General features: G+C 37.1%; 1 protein-coding gene across 12 annotated transcripts in view; it reads right to left on the bottom strand.

The window, feature by feature from the left end:
- The window catches only part of PTPRM (protein tyrosine phosphatase receptor type M), a 451,289-nt gene that overhangs the window by 131,175 nt on the left and 302,627 nt on the right, over window positions 1-17,487 (bottom strand). For 6 of the 12 annotated variants that reach the window (XM_042839780.1, XM_042839781.1, XM_042839783.1 and 3 more), the window contains one exon: window positions 11,022-11,051. The exons of the other annotated variants lie outside the window; for them this stretch is intronic. In XM_042839780.1, the coding sequence (XP_042695714.1) occupies window positions 11,022-11,051 (30 nt within the window). The remainder of the gene's footprint in view (window positions 1-11,021; window positions 11,052-17,487) is intronic. 12 annotated transcript variants of the gene reach the window in all.

Genomic DNA, 17,487 nt, shown 5'->3' with positions numbered 1-17,487 from the left:
AATAAATCTCTCTGCAATTAATCATAATGGCAGTCATGCACACAGTCCACAGCTTAATGTGAAAGATACAATTAACCAAGATCAGCAAATCTTGGAGTGCCTGTAGTGGACAGAAACCCTTTATTTATTGTTGAGGTTAATTTCTGAGGTTCACTAACCTGATCTTATTTGCTTGACTTACTGTTGGTCTGCTTTAATCATAACAAAAATCCTTTCTAAATAATGCCAGTGTGAATGCAGCTAATTTAATCATATGACCTTTTCCATCTTATTTTCACCCTGTGGCTATCTGACTTCTAATCAGACAGCAAATGATTAGACTCTAAGTGGTACAGTGTGCTCAATTACTTTACTTATGCTTTTCTGAAAGATGCTAAGTTACTGTATTATTCTATTGTACTGTTTTCATACTGTTATTCACAGAAACAACCACTGTAGTACCTGGGCTTTAAATAATGATAGTTTATTGTTAAAAGCATAACCCTCATGCACAAGGGTTGAACCAGTAAAGCTTGTGCTGATTACTCCTAGCGTAGGAAAGGAGGCAGCTCTACAGCCACTAAAGTATCAAAGCAGCTCATGTCACAGAAATGACTTTACGCCTCCCCTGGCGCTTTTGTAAGGGCTCATATGAGAACATATGTTTCTGCAAGTATACGAGACTCATCCTGTCTAAGCTGGCAATGTCTCGATGATTGATTTTCAGGTGCTAATATTCCAATAACATATTTTCAGGCAGCTTTGCCTTTCTATTTAGAAACAAGGTTACTTTTTCTCTAGTGCAAGTGGTGACAAAGGAAGCATGGAGTCTACTCTCTGATACCAGACCTCCAGTAGTCCTGATATTTCTCCTTCGCAGCTGCTAATAGGGATCAAAAATTATTAAATGTAAAGAATGCAGGACCCAATGGTTTAAGAGCGCTTATCATTAACATGGTGTCAGAAAAGAGACTTTTTTGTTCCCAGGCTCATGTTCTTTCCATAATCTGTATGGAAAATTATTTTAGAAACATTTGTTATTGTTAGATTCTTATGGCAGGAGGCAGGCCACAGGAAAGAAGTGAACGCCAGATTTCTGAAATGGTGACTTCAAAGAAATAAGAAGTTATAATCCATTCTGCTATGAAAGGTTTTGCAGAAGTATTAAGTTCATAAAACCTCCCAAAATTCTGGGTAAATTGTAGTGCTATGAAAACAGATTTACATGGAACAGCCATATTCTTCCATAGTTTCATCACTCACTAGTTAATTTCTACTATGCTGCAAGGCAGCAGTCATGGCAATATTTAGAAGTGGTCAAAATCTGCTCTAATAATCTATTACTAGGGCCTGCGAGTGATATAACGTTGATGGTGATTTTATTGCTTTGCCCTCTTGTTTTTAAGAGCAACACACACAAACTAACCACAGTTACCTTTTTAACTGAGCTGATAAAGTCAGTATGTAGGATGAAAGAAAATGTCTCTTATGAAATAAAAAATACATTCTGTGCAAGTATGCATTACAGTATTATATATTCACATGAAATACAATAAGACAGTTAACTCATTACACAGCACAAGCCAATGATTCTTCAGTCCCTTGTTATGTGTGCAAGAATATGCAGTTTCTCGAATTTTAGTCAGATACAGTTTGGTTTTGCAGCATCCCAGCAATTCTGTCCAGTTGAACACAGAATCTACATCTGACACATACAGAACACAGTATTCAATTCATCAGAAGGAGAAAAGATAGATCCCTATTCTTTAACCTTTAATTAGTACTTAGCTACATTATGCATGCTTACGGCAAGATTAGTCATAAATGCTTGCAGGGGCGCTGTACGTTCAGTAGTAACCTTTGCACATAGAAAGTATGTATTTCATCCAGAACCAGTGAGTGGAAAAATACGTAGCAGAGAGGGTTGGACAGCATATAATTAAACTTGCTTTGCATATTAGGTGAACAACTGAAGTAGAAACTATTACTCTCTGTCTGCAAAGCAACTCCCAAGGTTGTTGCAGACAGTACCACAAAGTCTCGCAACATCCAGAACGTGCTGCACACAACCAGTGAAAAATAGGCTTTTTGACCAGACGTGATTGAGACATAAAAAGCAGGACCAGATTCTGCAAGGACTTTGACTGCCTAAGTCCATAGGAACTGAGGGCATTCGGCACTTGAATTCACAGAGCATGCTATCTGAGCTTTACTTCTTCTAGATATTTTAGGCAGTCAAATGTAAGTGGTTATGCTCAGTTTGTTTTATCCGTTTTATGTGTTTTAGCAATCCACGTATCCTCCAATGTCTAGTCAAATTACCAGATGTAAATATGACATTTTCTTTAAAGGTATGATTTGAGGAAGCACGCTGATTTCATTATGTTATACAGTGGGAGCAAAATACATTTATAATATTAAAAATCTCATCTAATTCAAAAATAATCATACACAAACAACTGAAGCAGCATGTTCAACTGTATATTTTCTGAGGGCATGAGTATGTCAGCACTCTGTAAACCCAAATACTTTTGTGTGGACTGCCACTCACTGACTTAAGCTCTGAACACTTTCTGTGAGCAATACTTTCTACTTCTAGACTCCATGTCATTGAAAAGTCAGCTAATAATGAAGCTTAGAAATTAATTTCAGGTGTGCTCTAAAAGCCATAATCAGCTATAAATCCTTTTGCCCTATTTGCATTTACTGAATTTTCCTTAATAACACTGCTGCCTAATTATGAAGCTCAGCCTAGAAGGAACTCACAAAACGCAATGATGCAGAAAGCTGAGGACAGTTTATTCCATTTCATGGATTTACAACTTTCTCCTAGTGCATGCCATTTGGAACAGGCTCTATTTGTGAGGTCATTAACATGTAAACAATGTCATACTGAAGACGCACGGCAATGACCTACTGTGGTAATGAAAAGCGATATTGAGTTTACTAACTCAGACAACGGTACACAGATTGCCTCTTCTCTAACACGCAAAGGCCTGTCACAGAAATAAATGCACGGTCCTTGTTGCAATTAATTTGAATTTTGTTCTTTTAAAGCTTTACTTGTAGATTTAATTAAAGCTTTCATGCAGCACGCACTTTCAGGAAGTCCCTATGTTTTAATGGCTTTTTCTCCTATATTAAAGAAACAAGTGAAGGTTATGATTCAAAGAATAACAGGCAATCATAAAATGAAAAGCTGTTCTTAATACAGCAAGCATTATCTTATTTTGACATAAATAAATACACAATATTGTGGGTGTTCAAGTATACATCCTATAATTAATGTTATATTGGAACTCCCACTATGACATCATTTTCAATCACTTAAGATAAAACTCTCTTCTTTAAACCTTGGGGTCAGTATTTTCAAAATCCCAGCAATAGACCTTTAGTAACTGTTGCAATAAAAGGAAATGAGGAAAAAAAAAAAAAAAAAGATGAAAAAAGAAATGCTCAACAGAATAAGAATTTTAAAAAAAAAGCTAGAAGGACAACTATGGATAAATAGATAATGAGATAAAATCCATTATGGACAGAAAACAAAACAAGAGCATTGCATGAATGCACAGTATTCTAATTAAAAAAAATATTTAAGATACTTTGAGTTCCAGCAAATGGCAGCTGAAACTGAAGCATCTTATTCTACAAAGAAAACACCGCACTTTTCCTTGGAGCCTGTGCTAGGACTGGACATGATACCAAATTCAGCACCTTATTCTCCTTTTCATTTTTCTATTTTCCTTAAGCACGCAGTAATCCCCGATGGTTTATGACCACACTCATGTGTTTCTATTCTTTACTCAGTTAAAAATATCTTCTACAATCTTCAACCATAGAATTTTCAAATGCAGACATGACTCTTCCCTATTTGGTAAGCAGAAAGTAAACTTCTACTGCCATTAACACCTGAACGTTACTGTTTAAGGATCACAACCCTATAATGCCAGGTATGATAAACACGACTATCTTACCTTAAAGTCTCAGTAAGTACAAAGCACTCAGTATTTCACTTGCTTTTGAAAATATAACATAGTCATGAACTTCAGTCCCTTTAAAGTGACACTTTCACAGACAATTTGTGAATGGGACTGTAAACTGCAAAATACGTTCCTTTATACCTAAAATACAACTGAATTCTAAGGGAAAATAAATGTTCTGTCTAGCCTGTCTAAAATGTTTTGCTTTCTGCAGCCAATATGCATATACTGCTGTAGCCAAATAAACACAGTGGCCAAATCCATACTGGAACACATACTTCTGCATACTAACATCACACAGGAGGTTAGCACATTGTCACTTCACTCTGGGAGATAGTGGTACAACTGCTCTAAACCACATAATCCGCAGGAACCCACACGTTGTTCCACTGTTCAATGAAATGCACAGGATCCCTCAGATGTACCAGAGATACCTCTGGTTCCTCAAACATGTATCCTCATGATGAGAGGAACCATAGAAAGAAGTAACTACCCTCTGCAGGTGCACTGAGTATAATCTAGACATCCCTAACCCCATGGTTCCACATCTCACCAACATATTTGAGATTCATGATTTTCATAAGAAACCTCAGCAAACGTGGACCTGAGCTTCTGCTGCTGAAAAGACAAACAAATGTGCTTCTTTATGCTCCATCAGCTCAGTTCGCACAGAAGCTGGTAGATGCTGGCATAAGCCTGACAAAGCTCTGCTCTGGGTAGTAACTCATGTTTGTTTCACTGCCACTGCTAGGCTGGGATGGGAACTTCCAAGAATTACGCAGGACTGTCCTACTGTTTTCCCTTTGTAGCACACACTGCAAACTGCAGTCTAATAATGACAGCAGTAGTAACAATAAAACAGTTCCAGGGCACTTGTCAGTGAAACAGAACAGATTCCAATATCTATGATAAATCTTGAAAAAACATTCTTTTTTCTGTCAGTGTGTATGGAACTGATGAAGTGCCAGACTTATCTGTATTTGCAAACACACAGCACAGACTGCAGTTTCCTTTTCTGCTTTCGTTTTCATAAGTCTCAGGTTCACAAATCTATTACCAACATTTTGCACGTGGGTTATTGCTCTGAAATGAGGAAGGACCCTGATCAGACAGGATTATGACGCAAAGTCTCTCAAATGGAGACAGTGGACCAGAAGGCAGTAGTGGCAACAGAAACTTCGCAAGGCGTGCTTTCTTACTCTCATGGTCAGAATTACGTACCTCATTGCAGAAGAACAATGGCCAAGAATAATGGTAAAAAAAAAAATTTGAAATGAACTATCTTTGGACTGCTAGATACTGCGGAAAGCACATGACATCACTCTCCACAGCAGGGATCTCAGAGTGTAAAGGAGCTCAAGGAATACTGCAGGTAAGGAAGCAAATGGAAAGGAAGGAACAGGAGACAAGAACATTTTCATTGTGAAATTAAGAGAGGAGACTGACAGATGCTACCTTGAGATGGATTATCATTAATCTAGCCATATTCCCTACAGGTAGGATCAACAAAGTTATTTCAGCTGAAGTATCACCCATGGGATTCAGAAGTTAGATAAAAGACTGCAGATTAGAAACTGAAACAAAAAAATAATAACTCAGGAGAAGTTAATGTAATACTAATGACTATAATACCTCAGTGCCCTGTGCTGACATCACTCAACAGACACGAATACCTTGTTATAGTTGTTCTTATCTCTACTGCAGAAGTGATTAAGTCTGTGCTATACTGGAACAAAGAAGTCTTATTAGTCTAGATTCACTGAATGATTTCTTTTACACATTTTTTTTTTTTTTTAAATAACTTCTCTGCTGCTGGTTCTCCTCTAGTCCAGGATAGATACAAAGCACCATTAACCCTGTTCCTTGTAGTCCTAGCTTTTGCAGTCATCTGCTGCTGCTCATTGCAGTACTTCATTAATCCACTTTGAAAACTAACACCTCAATCTCTTTAAAAAAAAAAATAAAAGCCTTTAGCAGTATAAATTATGATGTGAGTTTTGGTCTTAATATGTAGTGTATCTTCTTTACTGTTATTGTTAGTGCTTTTACAGTCACAAAAAGTGAAGGTAGGTTTAGGCTTAGAGAGAATAAGTTTTTAAAGCCATCACCCCTATTATACAATAAATACAGTATTAAAATAGAGAAAAATCTCTCTACTTGGATATTTTAAATGAAAGAACCCAAAATCCGTGTTAAGCTATAGTTGTTAACAAAAATGCAATTTCAGAGTCAAAAAGGCATAGAACATATACCTTTTTTCTCAGGGAATACTCTATTTTAGTCATAAAGTGAACGAAAATGATTCACCTTATACCCCCTTTAAAGCCTAATCCAACAATGATGGAAAATAACAGCAAAGTTTTTGTGCCCATTCCGTCACCAAGATTCATTTATGACTGACTTAGGAACAAATTTTTTAGGGAACTACAAACAATGTCAACAGTCTAGTTGAGGAATCAGTTGATCTCGAGGCTATATAGAGAAAATGGTCTACTCTGGTAAACAGGTCATACTAACTGAACAGGACTAAGCACGGCGCAGGTCAGATGCAGAGGTGTGTTCTTTAATGCATATATCTGCCCCTATCCTCTATTTCCTTTTCCTCTCCTCTCCAGAATGTGTGCATCTTACCTCAGTTTTCTATATCATAAAGATATGCTTTCAGGTTTATCCTACAAGAATATAAGGAATCCACAGTTTCATAAAAAATATCAGCATCCAATTACAATTCTTGTGTACTAGTTTAGAAAGGCAAGATGACCTCCTATTAATATAGAAAGAACCAAGAGATCTTTATTTTTCCTACTGTTACACTGGTTTCTATGCTAAATGTCTTTAGAAAACAAGTGGTATGAACTGAAATTGCCCCTTTAAGGACTGAAAAGTCTCTAAACCTGTACCTCACCTACAAATTTATTGCTTGACACTGAGGGAGCAAGAAGACTAACAGAAAGTAACAGTGTGACCAGCATAGCAACCAATCACTTCCAATACTTCACCTCATTCTCTGTAGTACCCATTTATTTTGAATAATCCACATTTGCAGCACATTACAGATTATGGTTTCTTACTCAAAGCAGCTGTGCTAATGAGGTTTTGAAAAGTCTGGATAACAACAGAAGTAGTTATGGGTTTTTTCTGCTTGTAGGTGTTGGAACAGTAACTTGGAGTGAGTACCTAAGTATGTCCAGAAAGGAGAAGTGAAGCAGAGCTACTCCTCCACACGAGTAATCCTTGCAATCTGATTCCTCTGCAGCTCAGAAAAGCTATTTCAGTCACCAGATCACTGTCCTGAGGGGACAAAAAAACTTGAGGAAGAGCTAATAAATAATAATAACAATATCTACTTCCTGGTGGTCTGAGTGTTAAGGCTGTAAGCAATACAATCAGATCCAAAAGAATCAGAAGGAACAAGGTATCACTATAAAAAGCTATTTTTAAAAATGTGTTTGAAGTTATTAATGTGGTGTATTTTAATTAAAAATAATTAGAATAGCTTATTCTATAACATTGAAGTTTACATAGTTATGACTCTATATAAACTTCTATCTCTAATGTCTATAACTCTAATTTAATTAAAAATAAAATTTTAATTCTGAGATTGCTGAGTACATCTACACAATATACTGTGCCCATTTACTCCAAGTGTATGGCATATAGCCCACTAATACAGTTTTCAGCTACAGGGATTTGGTCAAACACTCCTCTTGCTGTTTTGAGGGCAGCATGTTATATGTCTATTCTCTTAATGTTATTCTAACTGCTGTGCAGCACCATTGTTGCATGAGTACTTAATTTCAGTCATACCACACCATTTTGATATCAAAGTGAGGAACAACATGAAAAGTTGTATTCAAAACTTTGGACTGTAACTGGGTGTACCTCCTGCTCATAGCAAGGTAATGAAGACTTTTTTTTTTTTGAAAGCAATGTGAAGTTACAATCTGTAATACCTGCCCTGGAAGCTGGGGTATGTTAAATTCCCCTTACTATCAGTGGCTGGTGCCATGAATAAACTCAGAAGTACTGTCTTCACACCTGAATTTGCATCAATCTAGTTATGTTAGATTCTGACTAATAATGATTAACGGCCTTCAAAGCAGACAAAGCCTCTATGTAAATCTTTGTAAAAACAGAAATCTCAAAAATAAAAAGATAATAGTCACTGGTCAGTGAGGTGATGGTTATCGTCACCTCAACAACCAGCTTGTCTCATTTACAATTACACAATGAACTACTGATGTATTTTTCTTTCTCTGGCCAATGTTTCTGAGTTATGTGCATAAAAAAGAAAGGTGCCAGGAGAAAGAGTCATGTCACTGCTTGCTGCCATGCTGCAAATGCCAGTCATTACAAGTGTCACTAATGAGATCGTCCTCATTCTTCTTTCTCCCCACCTGGAATCTACAGCCAAGTCAGAAGACATGCTGCAGAGTTAATGAGCGCTGTGAAATTTGCTCTAATTTTAAGAACAAAAGAACTCACACATGACTAATATGGCCAGACAACAGAAACCTGCCTGAGGTGAAAGGTAAAAAATGCACTAGTTCTCAGGAAAGCAAGAGTGGGAGGAAAGGTGCTGGCAGAGGCATTTCAACCCATTAACAAGAAGTATATTCTTACTAGCTGTACTCAGCTTTTTCTCTGTAACATCTCCTGACTGGCTAACTAGTAAACACAAGAGAAAATGGAAATAATTTTCTGCCAAACATGCACAGCTGTAGGTCCACCTCTGATGATTCATCAGCAGCACCAGGCATCTGCCAATTTTGTCTTTTTTAATTTTAATTTAGGATGGATCTAGAAGTGGCAGCAATTGCAGTCTATGAGGGGAAAGGAGCCCACAGCACGTAAGGAAAGCAGCAGACAAGACAATAGTAACTATTTCAGTGCATAGATGCTCAGTTGGATGTCACAGCTTGCATTTACAATGACTAATCAGTAAATTTGAATATGATACTCAGTATAGAAGCAGTAAGTTAGCAATAGCAGAGTACTGCAAATTATGTTTCTCAAAATATAAAACGTTTTATAATCCATAGCAACTTCCTTGCTAATAATAAAATCGGAATGAATTCTGCATTCAGAATTTCAGTGAAATTACATACTGAGTAAACAGGTGTAGAATTTGGTCCAAAATATTTCCTTGTACTGTGTTCTGATCTCATCTGTTCGTTCACAGGCTTTCACCTCCCTTCTTTCTCCAGATGGAGAGCAGAACAACACACAGGCAAGATCACAGTTTCTTTTAGAAGAGTTCATGTACTCTGATGACGAAGCCATTAAATTTGTATCACACTAACAAAGAGACAGGTCTTCTCTTCAAACCACAGTGAGACTATCCCAAGAAAAACAAACCCTATTCCATCCACTATCAGCAGTCTCTGTGAATGCAATATGGGGAAAAAAAACAAATAACTGCTTGCACAACTTACAGAAACATTTCAATTCACATGTTTTCCTCTATCAGTGGAGAGAAAAAGGTATACTCCAATTTCTTTGAATAATGAAACAGCACTTCACTGAATGTTCCATTTGTTTCAATTTTTTTTGTTGACTTAGCTTTGAGACATGAATCATGTTAAAATATTAACTTAAATACGTTTACTTACTGTGACAACAACATATTGCATGGCTTACAATATTAGACTATTCTGACATTTTAAAAACATCAGTTAAATGGTCCCAAATGAGTGTTTTTTTCTGAAGGCCTATTTTACAGGAAATATGTTTTCTTCATCTCAGCAACAGAAACAAATATTGAAGAACTGTATCTGTGGAAGAGAATTTTTTTTGACCTTTACATTAATACAGTGCTTTAAAGAACATTTTAGAAAATGCACCAGCTGTAGAGTGTCAAATGTAATATGAAATCTGAATTACAAAGAAAAGGAGCAGTTCCAATATATCCTGAAGTCTCAGGGAATTTCAGCTAAGAGGTTTAAATTGTAGTTGCTTTAATTCATTTGAAGCACAGTTCTGCTTACTAAGTTTTGAACTTAGAAGTAGTTCATTAATTTTTCCCTGTGCTCCATAAATAAATGTTTTAACCATTTCAAGCGTACTAATTGAAAATATTTGTTTAAAGAGTTTGGAGAGCAACTAAAAAAAGGAACAAGAGAAACTTCATATTACCTTAAAATAAAAACATAACTGAGATCTGTTCAACAGTATTTGACTAATGTATGTACATGAACTGATCAAGTCTGTCTCATGCAAGTAATATCCCACCTTCAGTAACTATGTGAAATTATCTTCTAGTTTCCTGTGACTTTTCAAGCTGAACTTTCAAAACTACAGCTATCTATTAGCTGCTGGTTTCTGCTGCTGGCCAACAAGATTAAACAAGCATCTCACTTGGCAATTAAATAAGACACCTAACTGTTTTGCTAAACCAAAAACTACCCTGGGTTCCTTGCACTTGAAGGTGAGAAAAGGCGAACAGCTTCTGAAAGAAATTTTCTGACTTCACAAAAGAACCCTTTTCATTCAAGGCAAATGAAGAAAAGGCTTTGGGTAAATAAAGAACCATGCAATGGTATTACTGAGAACCACATCAGAATGATACTTTACCCACTGAGAGTTTATAGTGCTCACTCCTTTTAAATCCACCCCAGTAATGGTAACTCATGACATTTATGCACGATTATCATTAATGAAAAAGTAATATGTACACAGCAACAAACGGAAATGCTTGTACATATGTAACTAATGCTATAATCTCATCAAAGCAAATAAGAAACCAGTGAATACATTCAAAAAAACTGTTACTGAGGCATTAAAATTTCTCATAGGCATAGTGGTGACATTGATAGCTACTGCTTTTAACTGAAAAGATTCATTATGTAATTATTCAAGTGACTCCAATGCACAGTAGCAGGAATAGAAAATTCTGTAAAACTAAATACTTCATTACATTACTGACCATGTTGTTTTCATCTTTTTATCTTGGTAGAACTTTCAAAAAGCTTTCATAAAGGAACTTTCAATATTAGCATTCACTACTTATGCATGGAACAACATGGCAGAAAGTGTATCTCTGATGTCAAAGAAGTTACTTACAGGTAGTAAGTGTAGGAGTGATAGCTTCTTCTGCCATGATGGTGGAAGGATTAGGCAGTGGTGGAAAAGATGAAATGGAAGGAAAGAAAAGCCAAATATTAATGTATGAAAAATCAAGATGAAACTGAGACCAGAACTGATGACACAAATGGAAGGTAGCAAGAATGCTTATCTGGGCATATCATGCACCATGTCTGGAACAGATAGATGACATATAAATCTCCACAAAACTTCAAGCAATGCAATACACAATGCATCTCCAACTGTTAAATCAGACCACTTCACTGCACATCTGAGTAACATTAGACATTTAACGTATACTTATCTCCACATATAATACAAACTGACAAATGGAGTAATAAAATGCCTTCAATTTAGATGCCAACTGTATTAAAAATAGGTATACACAAATTCTGAATATTAGAGTTTTAACCGCAAAGAATTCCAGAGTATGTATTATATAGGTTTCCTTTCAGTCATTATACAACAGAATATTTGGATACCGTCTTTTACTTAAAGAAATCAGTTTTGCCATTGGCACGACCAGGACTTGCTTCCACAGAGGAAAATCAATAGAGACAAATAGCTTTCAGCTTTTTTAATAACTAATTAAATCCTGAAGAAAAACTTACTTTGGAGGTGCTTTCTGTCTACTGCTATACCCATAATTGTTATTTCAACTGCCTTTAAGTTACTTCACCGTAAGTGAAAATTTCCCACTATCACACAAAGTAGAAAGACTATATTTTTACTGGCTGAAATTTCCCCACATGACAAAGGGAACAATGAGACCTGAACCTGTATCTCTGTTATTTCAGTCTATGCGAGTGTCACAAAGATTTGGAGACCTAGCACCACCATCCTAAGAAACAGGCATCCCTCCAGTCTTTCCTGTGTTACCTCTTACATAGAGAGACTCTCCACCCAGACATGCACTGCAGAAGCACAAAGTATACCTGCCCTGCAGCTATGCTTTTCTGCTTTACATCTCTCTCCCTCAGTTACAAGTCTCCTGCAAGTAGGACTGCAACTCTCCAAAAGGGCTAAGATCCAACCCAAATGAATTCCATATATTGACTGTAATTAAAAAGAGGCTTGAGATCTTACAACACTTCAGAGCTTAATGTCAAATAGCATTCACACGTCGGCAAGATAAAAGACTGAAATGAACCATGTAGGCATTTGTAATTTTTAAGCACATACATACAGCCTTTGACTACAGAGGGAAACATGTAAACAGGCCTTGCAAAGGCCTATAACTAATGTTAACTTGCCTCTAGCTACATGCTTCAGGCATCCCTTTGAAAACTAGGCTTTCATCAAATTTTCTCTCTCATCTTCCTTGTGTGAAGATGCCGTTAGAAATGTTTCCCAGTTTTTATTCCCATTTTTCTGATGAAACTTTATTGTTCAAAAACAAGAGGCTAGACGGTGAATATTTAATCACGTGGCAACCTGCAAAAGTGTACACCTGTTAAAGATGAGATTTAAAAGATGCTTAAGAACAAAGTAAAGAAAAAGCTATAGAAACATCTGAACTGTTCTTCCACCAGCACATACTCCATTGCCTTCGGTAACGGGCACAGAATCAGGTCCTACCAAAGCAATCCAAGCTACCTGTTGTATTAGCAAGGTGTTGCTTTCATATCTTGATCATTTGTAATTATACCCCCCCGCCCTTCTTTTCAGAATTACTCATTCTCTTGCTCTCATTTAGAATCTCATGACATTGCCAACACTATTTCTTGCCATATGTTGCAATTGCAGAGATTTAGTGTAATTAGTACAAATGTTCTCATACTTCTAAAAGATGTATAATAATTTGAGAAACAACAATAAATACAATTAATCAGAGAAGCACTGCTGGTACTTACAGGCAAAATTCTGCCAAATATGTTACAGAGATGAATCAAGCTGTGTGAAAAAAATATTGAAAATCCAGGAGCTTAAATATGTATGAAAGTGTCCCATTAAGAAGACGAGAAAAATTTAAAGTTTCAAGCTCCAGTTATTTCTAGATTGTTACTATCGTGAGATTTTCCATACGAAAACTCTGGACAAACAGCATTGTTTTTAATTCTCAAGAATAATAGAAGAATAATAGGTAATGAGAAAAGAGTAAACAAAAAACAAGGAAATACAGAGAATACCTGCAGGAAAAATAATTTAGTTTTACAAAGCTTTAGATTCACAAATTCTCAGGTCACATGTAAGAGCACTATTCCTAACTGAACAGATTTAGCATTTTAAAGAAATTTTGAAGAGTTTCATTTTACGTCCTACATAACGTATACAAATGTATCTTCCCCATATGTAGGAAAAGTGCAGAAAAGTTTCTTTCTGTAGAAGAACACAACCCAAATAATTTGGCCAATGCTGGCTAAACTCTCTTCTGCTCAAGGAACCAATAATGTTTAAGCCACTTTCCACCAAAATGGTTATTTCATGTCAATAGGCTGCTCCTATGTACAGTGAAAAAAATAAGCTCTTTCCCATCCTTCGGAACAGATAACATAACTACACTTCATAAATATTACGAATACAGTAAGGCCTTACTATAAAATGTTATGAAAATAATGCAGCAGGTTGAAGAAGGATTGTCCTACTATATGAAGAAGCTTCTGGAACAGTGTAATTTCCACACTGATTTCTTTCATTATCTCTTTTTTGTAGCTGGCCTTAAGGGAAAAAAAACAACACAGGAGGGCACTTGGAGGAAACTGGAGTTTTCCTTCATTTCTATTATCTCTGATTTCCAATTTCTGCCTGAAATTGTTGGCAAAGGTGTACAGCTGAACAGCCTAATTTACTACCAGGGAATTAAACCAATGCATTCCCTGTCCAGCTCGACGGCATACAAAAGCATTCCTTACCCACTGCCAAGAACCAGAGACTGCTTTAAACAAATGCCACAATTACACACATTGGAAGCTACTGGAAGGCTCAGACAGCGACACTTGGAAAGTAAAGACGAGTACAAGAAAATAACCGCTTCATGGAGAGAAACTGATCAGACATTCCATTCTACAACTGAAGCAGAAGCCAACATAAAATTTTAATAACTGCTTGCTTATTACAGTACCACTACAGGAACAAGGAGCCCTAAAAAAGACCACCATCCCAAAGACATATTTCTAAGCAAACCTAGATCTAACTTTTCAACTTCTATTTCCTTCTTTAAACTTAACTGAAATAGAATATAATAGAAAGTGTACAAAAAAAAAGAGAAAAGAATAAAATAAGGTTCTGATTTTTCTAAGTCTTGGTTTAATTGCCTCTGCTTTCACTAAGGCTACGGGAACAGTTCCCTAATTTTCCATTGCTCTACTTTAAATTGACCAACAGGTAAACCTGCAGCATTTTTTATTTATTTATTTTTAGAAATTGCCATGCAGGTATGTCAAAGATTAGTAGAGATCAAGGGCCTTGCCTGGAATTTTACATTCAGGATCAGATATAAAAATCCACTTTACTGCAAAGAAACATTCTGGTAACACATGTATTGGCTTCCATTGACTCTACATTAAATCACACAAGAGATCTACAGCACAACTATGGGAAGATGAAAGCCTCCCAGCTTCCCTTCACAGGGAGGAATAATCATATTGATATGACCACATTACTATCAGGAATAGCTTATAGACCACTAGTTTACTTTACACAACAGCTTTATGCAGGAAAGTGCTGGAATGAATAATGATAGATTAGAACAGATAAAGAGCTCCAAACAATCAAGTGGAGGGAAAACCAATGAAGCCCTGGCAGTCTTAACCCAACCCAGGTGACTAAAGTAAACCAAATTTGTGTGCTCATCAAAGAGTCAGCCTGTTAGTGTCCTGGCTGTTCTACCCTCAACAGTGACTCCACATCATGCTGAATAGTTAGGTTGCCCAATCTCTCTGCCATCCAGTTTACAATATAGCTACTCCAGAAGACCATTATATAATGCAATAAATAATGATGACTAACGCGAGTAGTAGTGTTTGTAGAACTTTTCTACATACATCCATACTACAGGAACCATATGTAAAGTATATCTGTGTTGCATTCAAAATTTTGCTTTAAGCATTGGGTTGGACTTTTAACTACTGAATTAATGCCTGTCATGGTTTTATGTTTTTTGGTTTTCAGTATTCCGCACCATAACGTCACGTAGTGCACTGGGAGTTAAAGTGTTAATGCTCCAATTCCAGGTACCCATCCCTGTACATTACGGAAGTCACGGGATCTGGCCCTACCGGGTGGGGCGCTCTCTCTTACTGCCTTGCAATGGCTGCTGGAGGGTGCTTTCCTAGCCGTTCCAAGCTTTTCAGGTTTGACTTGGTCTTAGGAACTGTCTCTCTCTCCTATCTTAGATTTATTAGTTTCAATTTCAATTAGATTGTATTATATTATGTTATCTTGCATTCCGATATCATCGTTAGTAAAAGAAGTTTTCTTCTATAGACCGTTGCAGCTATTTTTTCTTCCTTCCTTGAGCCCAGCTCCCATCTCCTTGTCCCTTTTCATTTTCTCTTCCCATTTTGTGGGGCTGGGGAGGAAGGGGGGGCAGGGACCTACTGCCCCCCTGTCATGGGCATAGATTAATCTAGTTAACTCTGCGACAATGCCAAAAGAAGTTGATTTGTTGAAAAAGCCAGTAGTGCTTGACACCAAACACAAAGACTGTCTGCTGGCTTAACTTAGGTGACTGGTAAAGGCCTATGGTGGGCAAAGACATGGTTACAACATGGTCCTATCATGACAAACTTTGATAAAGAGTCTGTCCCCTTCTTTCTTATAGCCCCTCTTTAGATAGTGAAAGGCCACCATCAGGTCTCCCCAGAGCCTTCTCCTCCCCAAGCTGAATAGCCCCAGCTCTCTCAGCCCATGTTCTCAGGGAGGTGTTCCGCCCCTTGGATCATTTTTGTGGCCTTCTTCTGGATGCAAGCCAAGAGGCTGACATGCCTTCATCTACATCAGGATGTAGTACTCTAGGTGAGGTTTTGCCAGTGCAGAGTGGAGGGGCTCCCACACTTTGTTTGATGCAGCCCAGGATACAGTTGGCTTTCTGGGCTGTCTTATGTCCAGCTTGCCATCTCCCATATCCTTTTCAACAGGGCTGTGCTCTATCCTTTTGTTGCCCAGTTAGTAGTGATATTAGAGATTATCATGACTCAAGTGCAAGATGTTGCACTTGGCTTTGTTGAACTTAATGAGGTTCTCCTGGGCGCACTGCTTGAGCCTGTGTAGGTCTCTGGATGGTATCCCATCCCTGAAGTGCATCTACAAGGGCTCATTTCAGTGAAAGGATGAATAACAGAAAGCACATTCTTTGGGATGTGCCCTGGGATAATGGAATGTGATAATGCTGCAGCCAATTGCAACCACAGCAAGTTCCTGAGCATGTAGATTTGGCATGGTAAATCTTAGCACTGTAGCCCTAAGAGTCTGCTCATAACAATGCAGTAAGGAAAGTGGTTCTCAGAGGAAAGATGTCATTGAGTTGCTATTTTACTTTCTGATCAGTTCTTCACTCCAGTAAGGCTCCTGATGAAGTATATGAAATAAAATGACAAACTGCAGTAGTCAAATGATATGCGACATTGAAAAGTCTGTTTCATGAAGTAGCACCTAAAGAATCGTAAAACTGCAAAAACAATGCAGGTACAATAAGCCTTTGGGATGATTTATACACTTTCTTTAAATGCATAATGTATACGCAGTAACTGAACCAAGGTGAAACCATAGGGACTTTCAGTAGCATACTGAATTAATGTACCAATAACAATCTATTGAATAATTGGTCCATTTTTTTGTTTAAATTGTGAGCATAAATGTATTCAAGACCTTCTATTATACAGCACCTGTTTTAGAGGTCTGGGACACAATATACCCATCTCCTGATACTCTCATTATAGCCTAGTCACATACTGTTACACAGATGAACCATTCTTACTTATTAATATTCACCTCAACTCATTTTACAGTTTGTTTCATTCAAGGCTACAGCATGATTCTGGGACACGTTAAATTTAATGATATCATATGCAATGGAGTTCTGCATATTTGGTAACAAGAGTTCCTGGACTTGTACTTTCAATAGTTTCATCTCTCCACAAGCAGATTTATTTCAAACCCTGAAGAGGCTCACATAATGCACTTTCTTCCTCACAACAGAATTATTATGAGTTAATTACTGCAATGTGATAGACAGAAGGAAACAAGCACCCTTCTGCATTAATATTCAAACACTTAAGATTCAAACCTTCCCGCCTCTAACAATTATATTATCAAAGAGCTCTACCCTAGAGAGTGAAGCAAGAGCCAATAGAGCATTCATTCAGCCACAGACCCTGACAATCCATTTGGATCATTTTGCAATTCTCACCCTTTGAGACAAAGAAGATCTTGTGCCTTGCATTTGAACATATTCTAACTTTGATGCAGATGCTTAAGGATATTCAGAAGGGGAAGAGAGAATGAT

The sequence above is a fragment of the Centrocercus urophasianus genome, unplaced genomic scaffold (assembly GCF_019232065.1).
Source record: "Centrocercus urophasianus isolate 14NV4802_14NV808 unplaced genomic scaffold, USGS_Curo_1.0 seq_11, whole genome shotgun sequence".
NCBI lineage: Eukaryota > Metazoa > Chordata > Aves > Galliformes > Phasianidae > Centrocercus > Centrocercus urophasianus.
The sequence above is the reverse complement of the archived record's forward strand: the minus strand, read 5'-3'. Positions and strand labels throughout refer to the sequence as shown.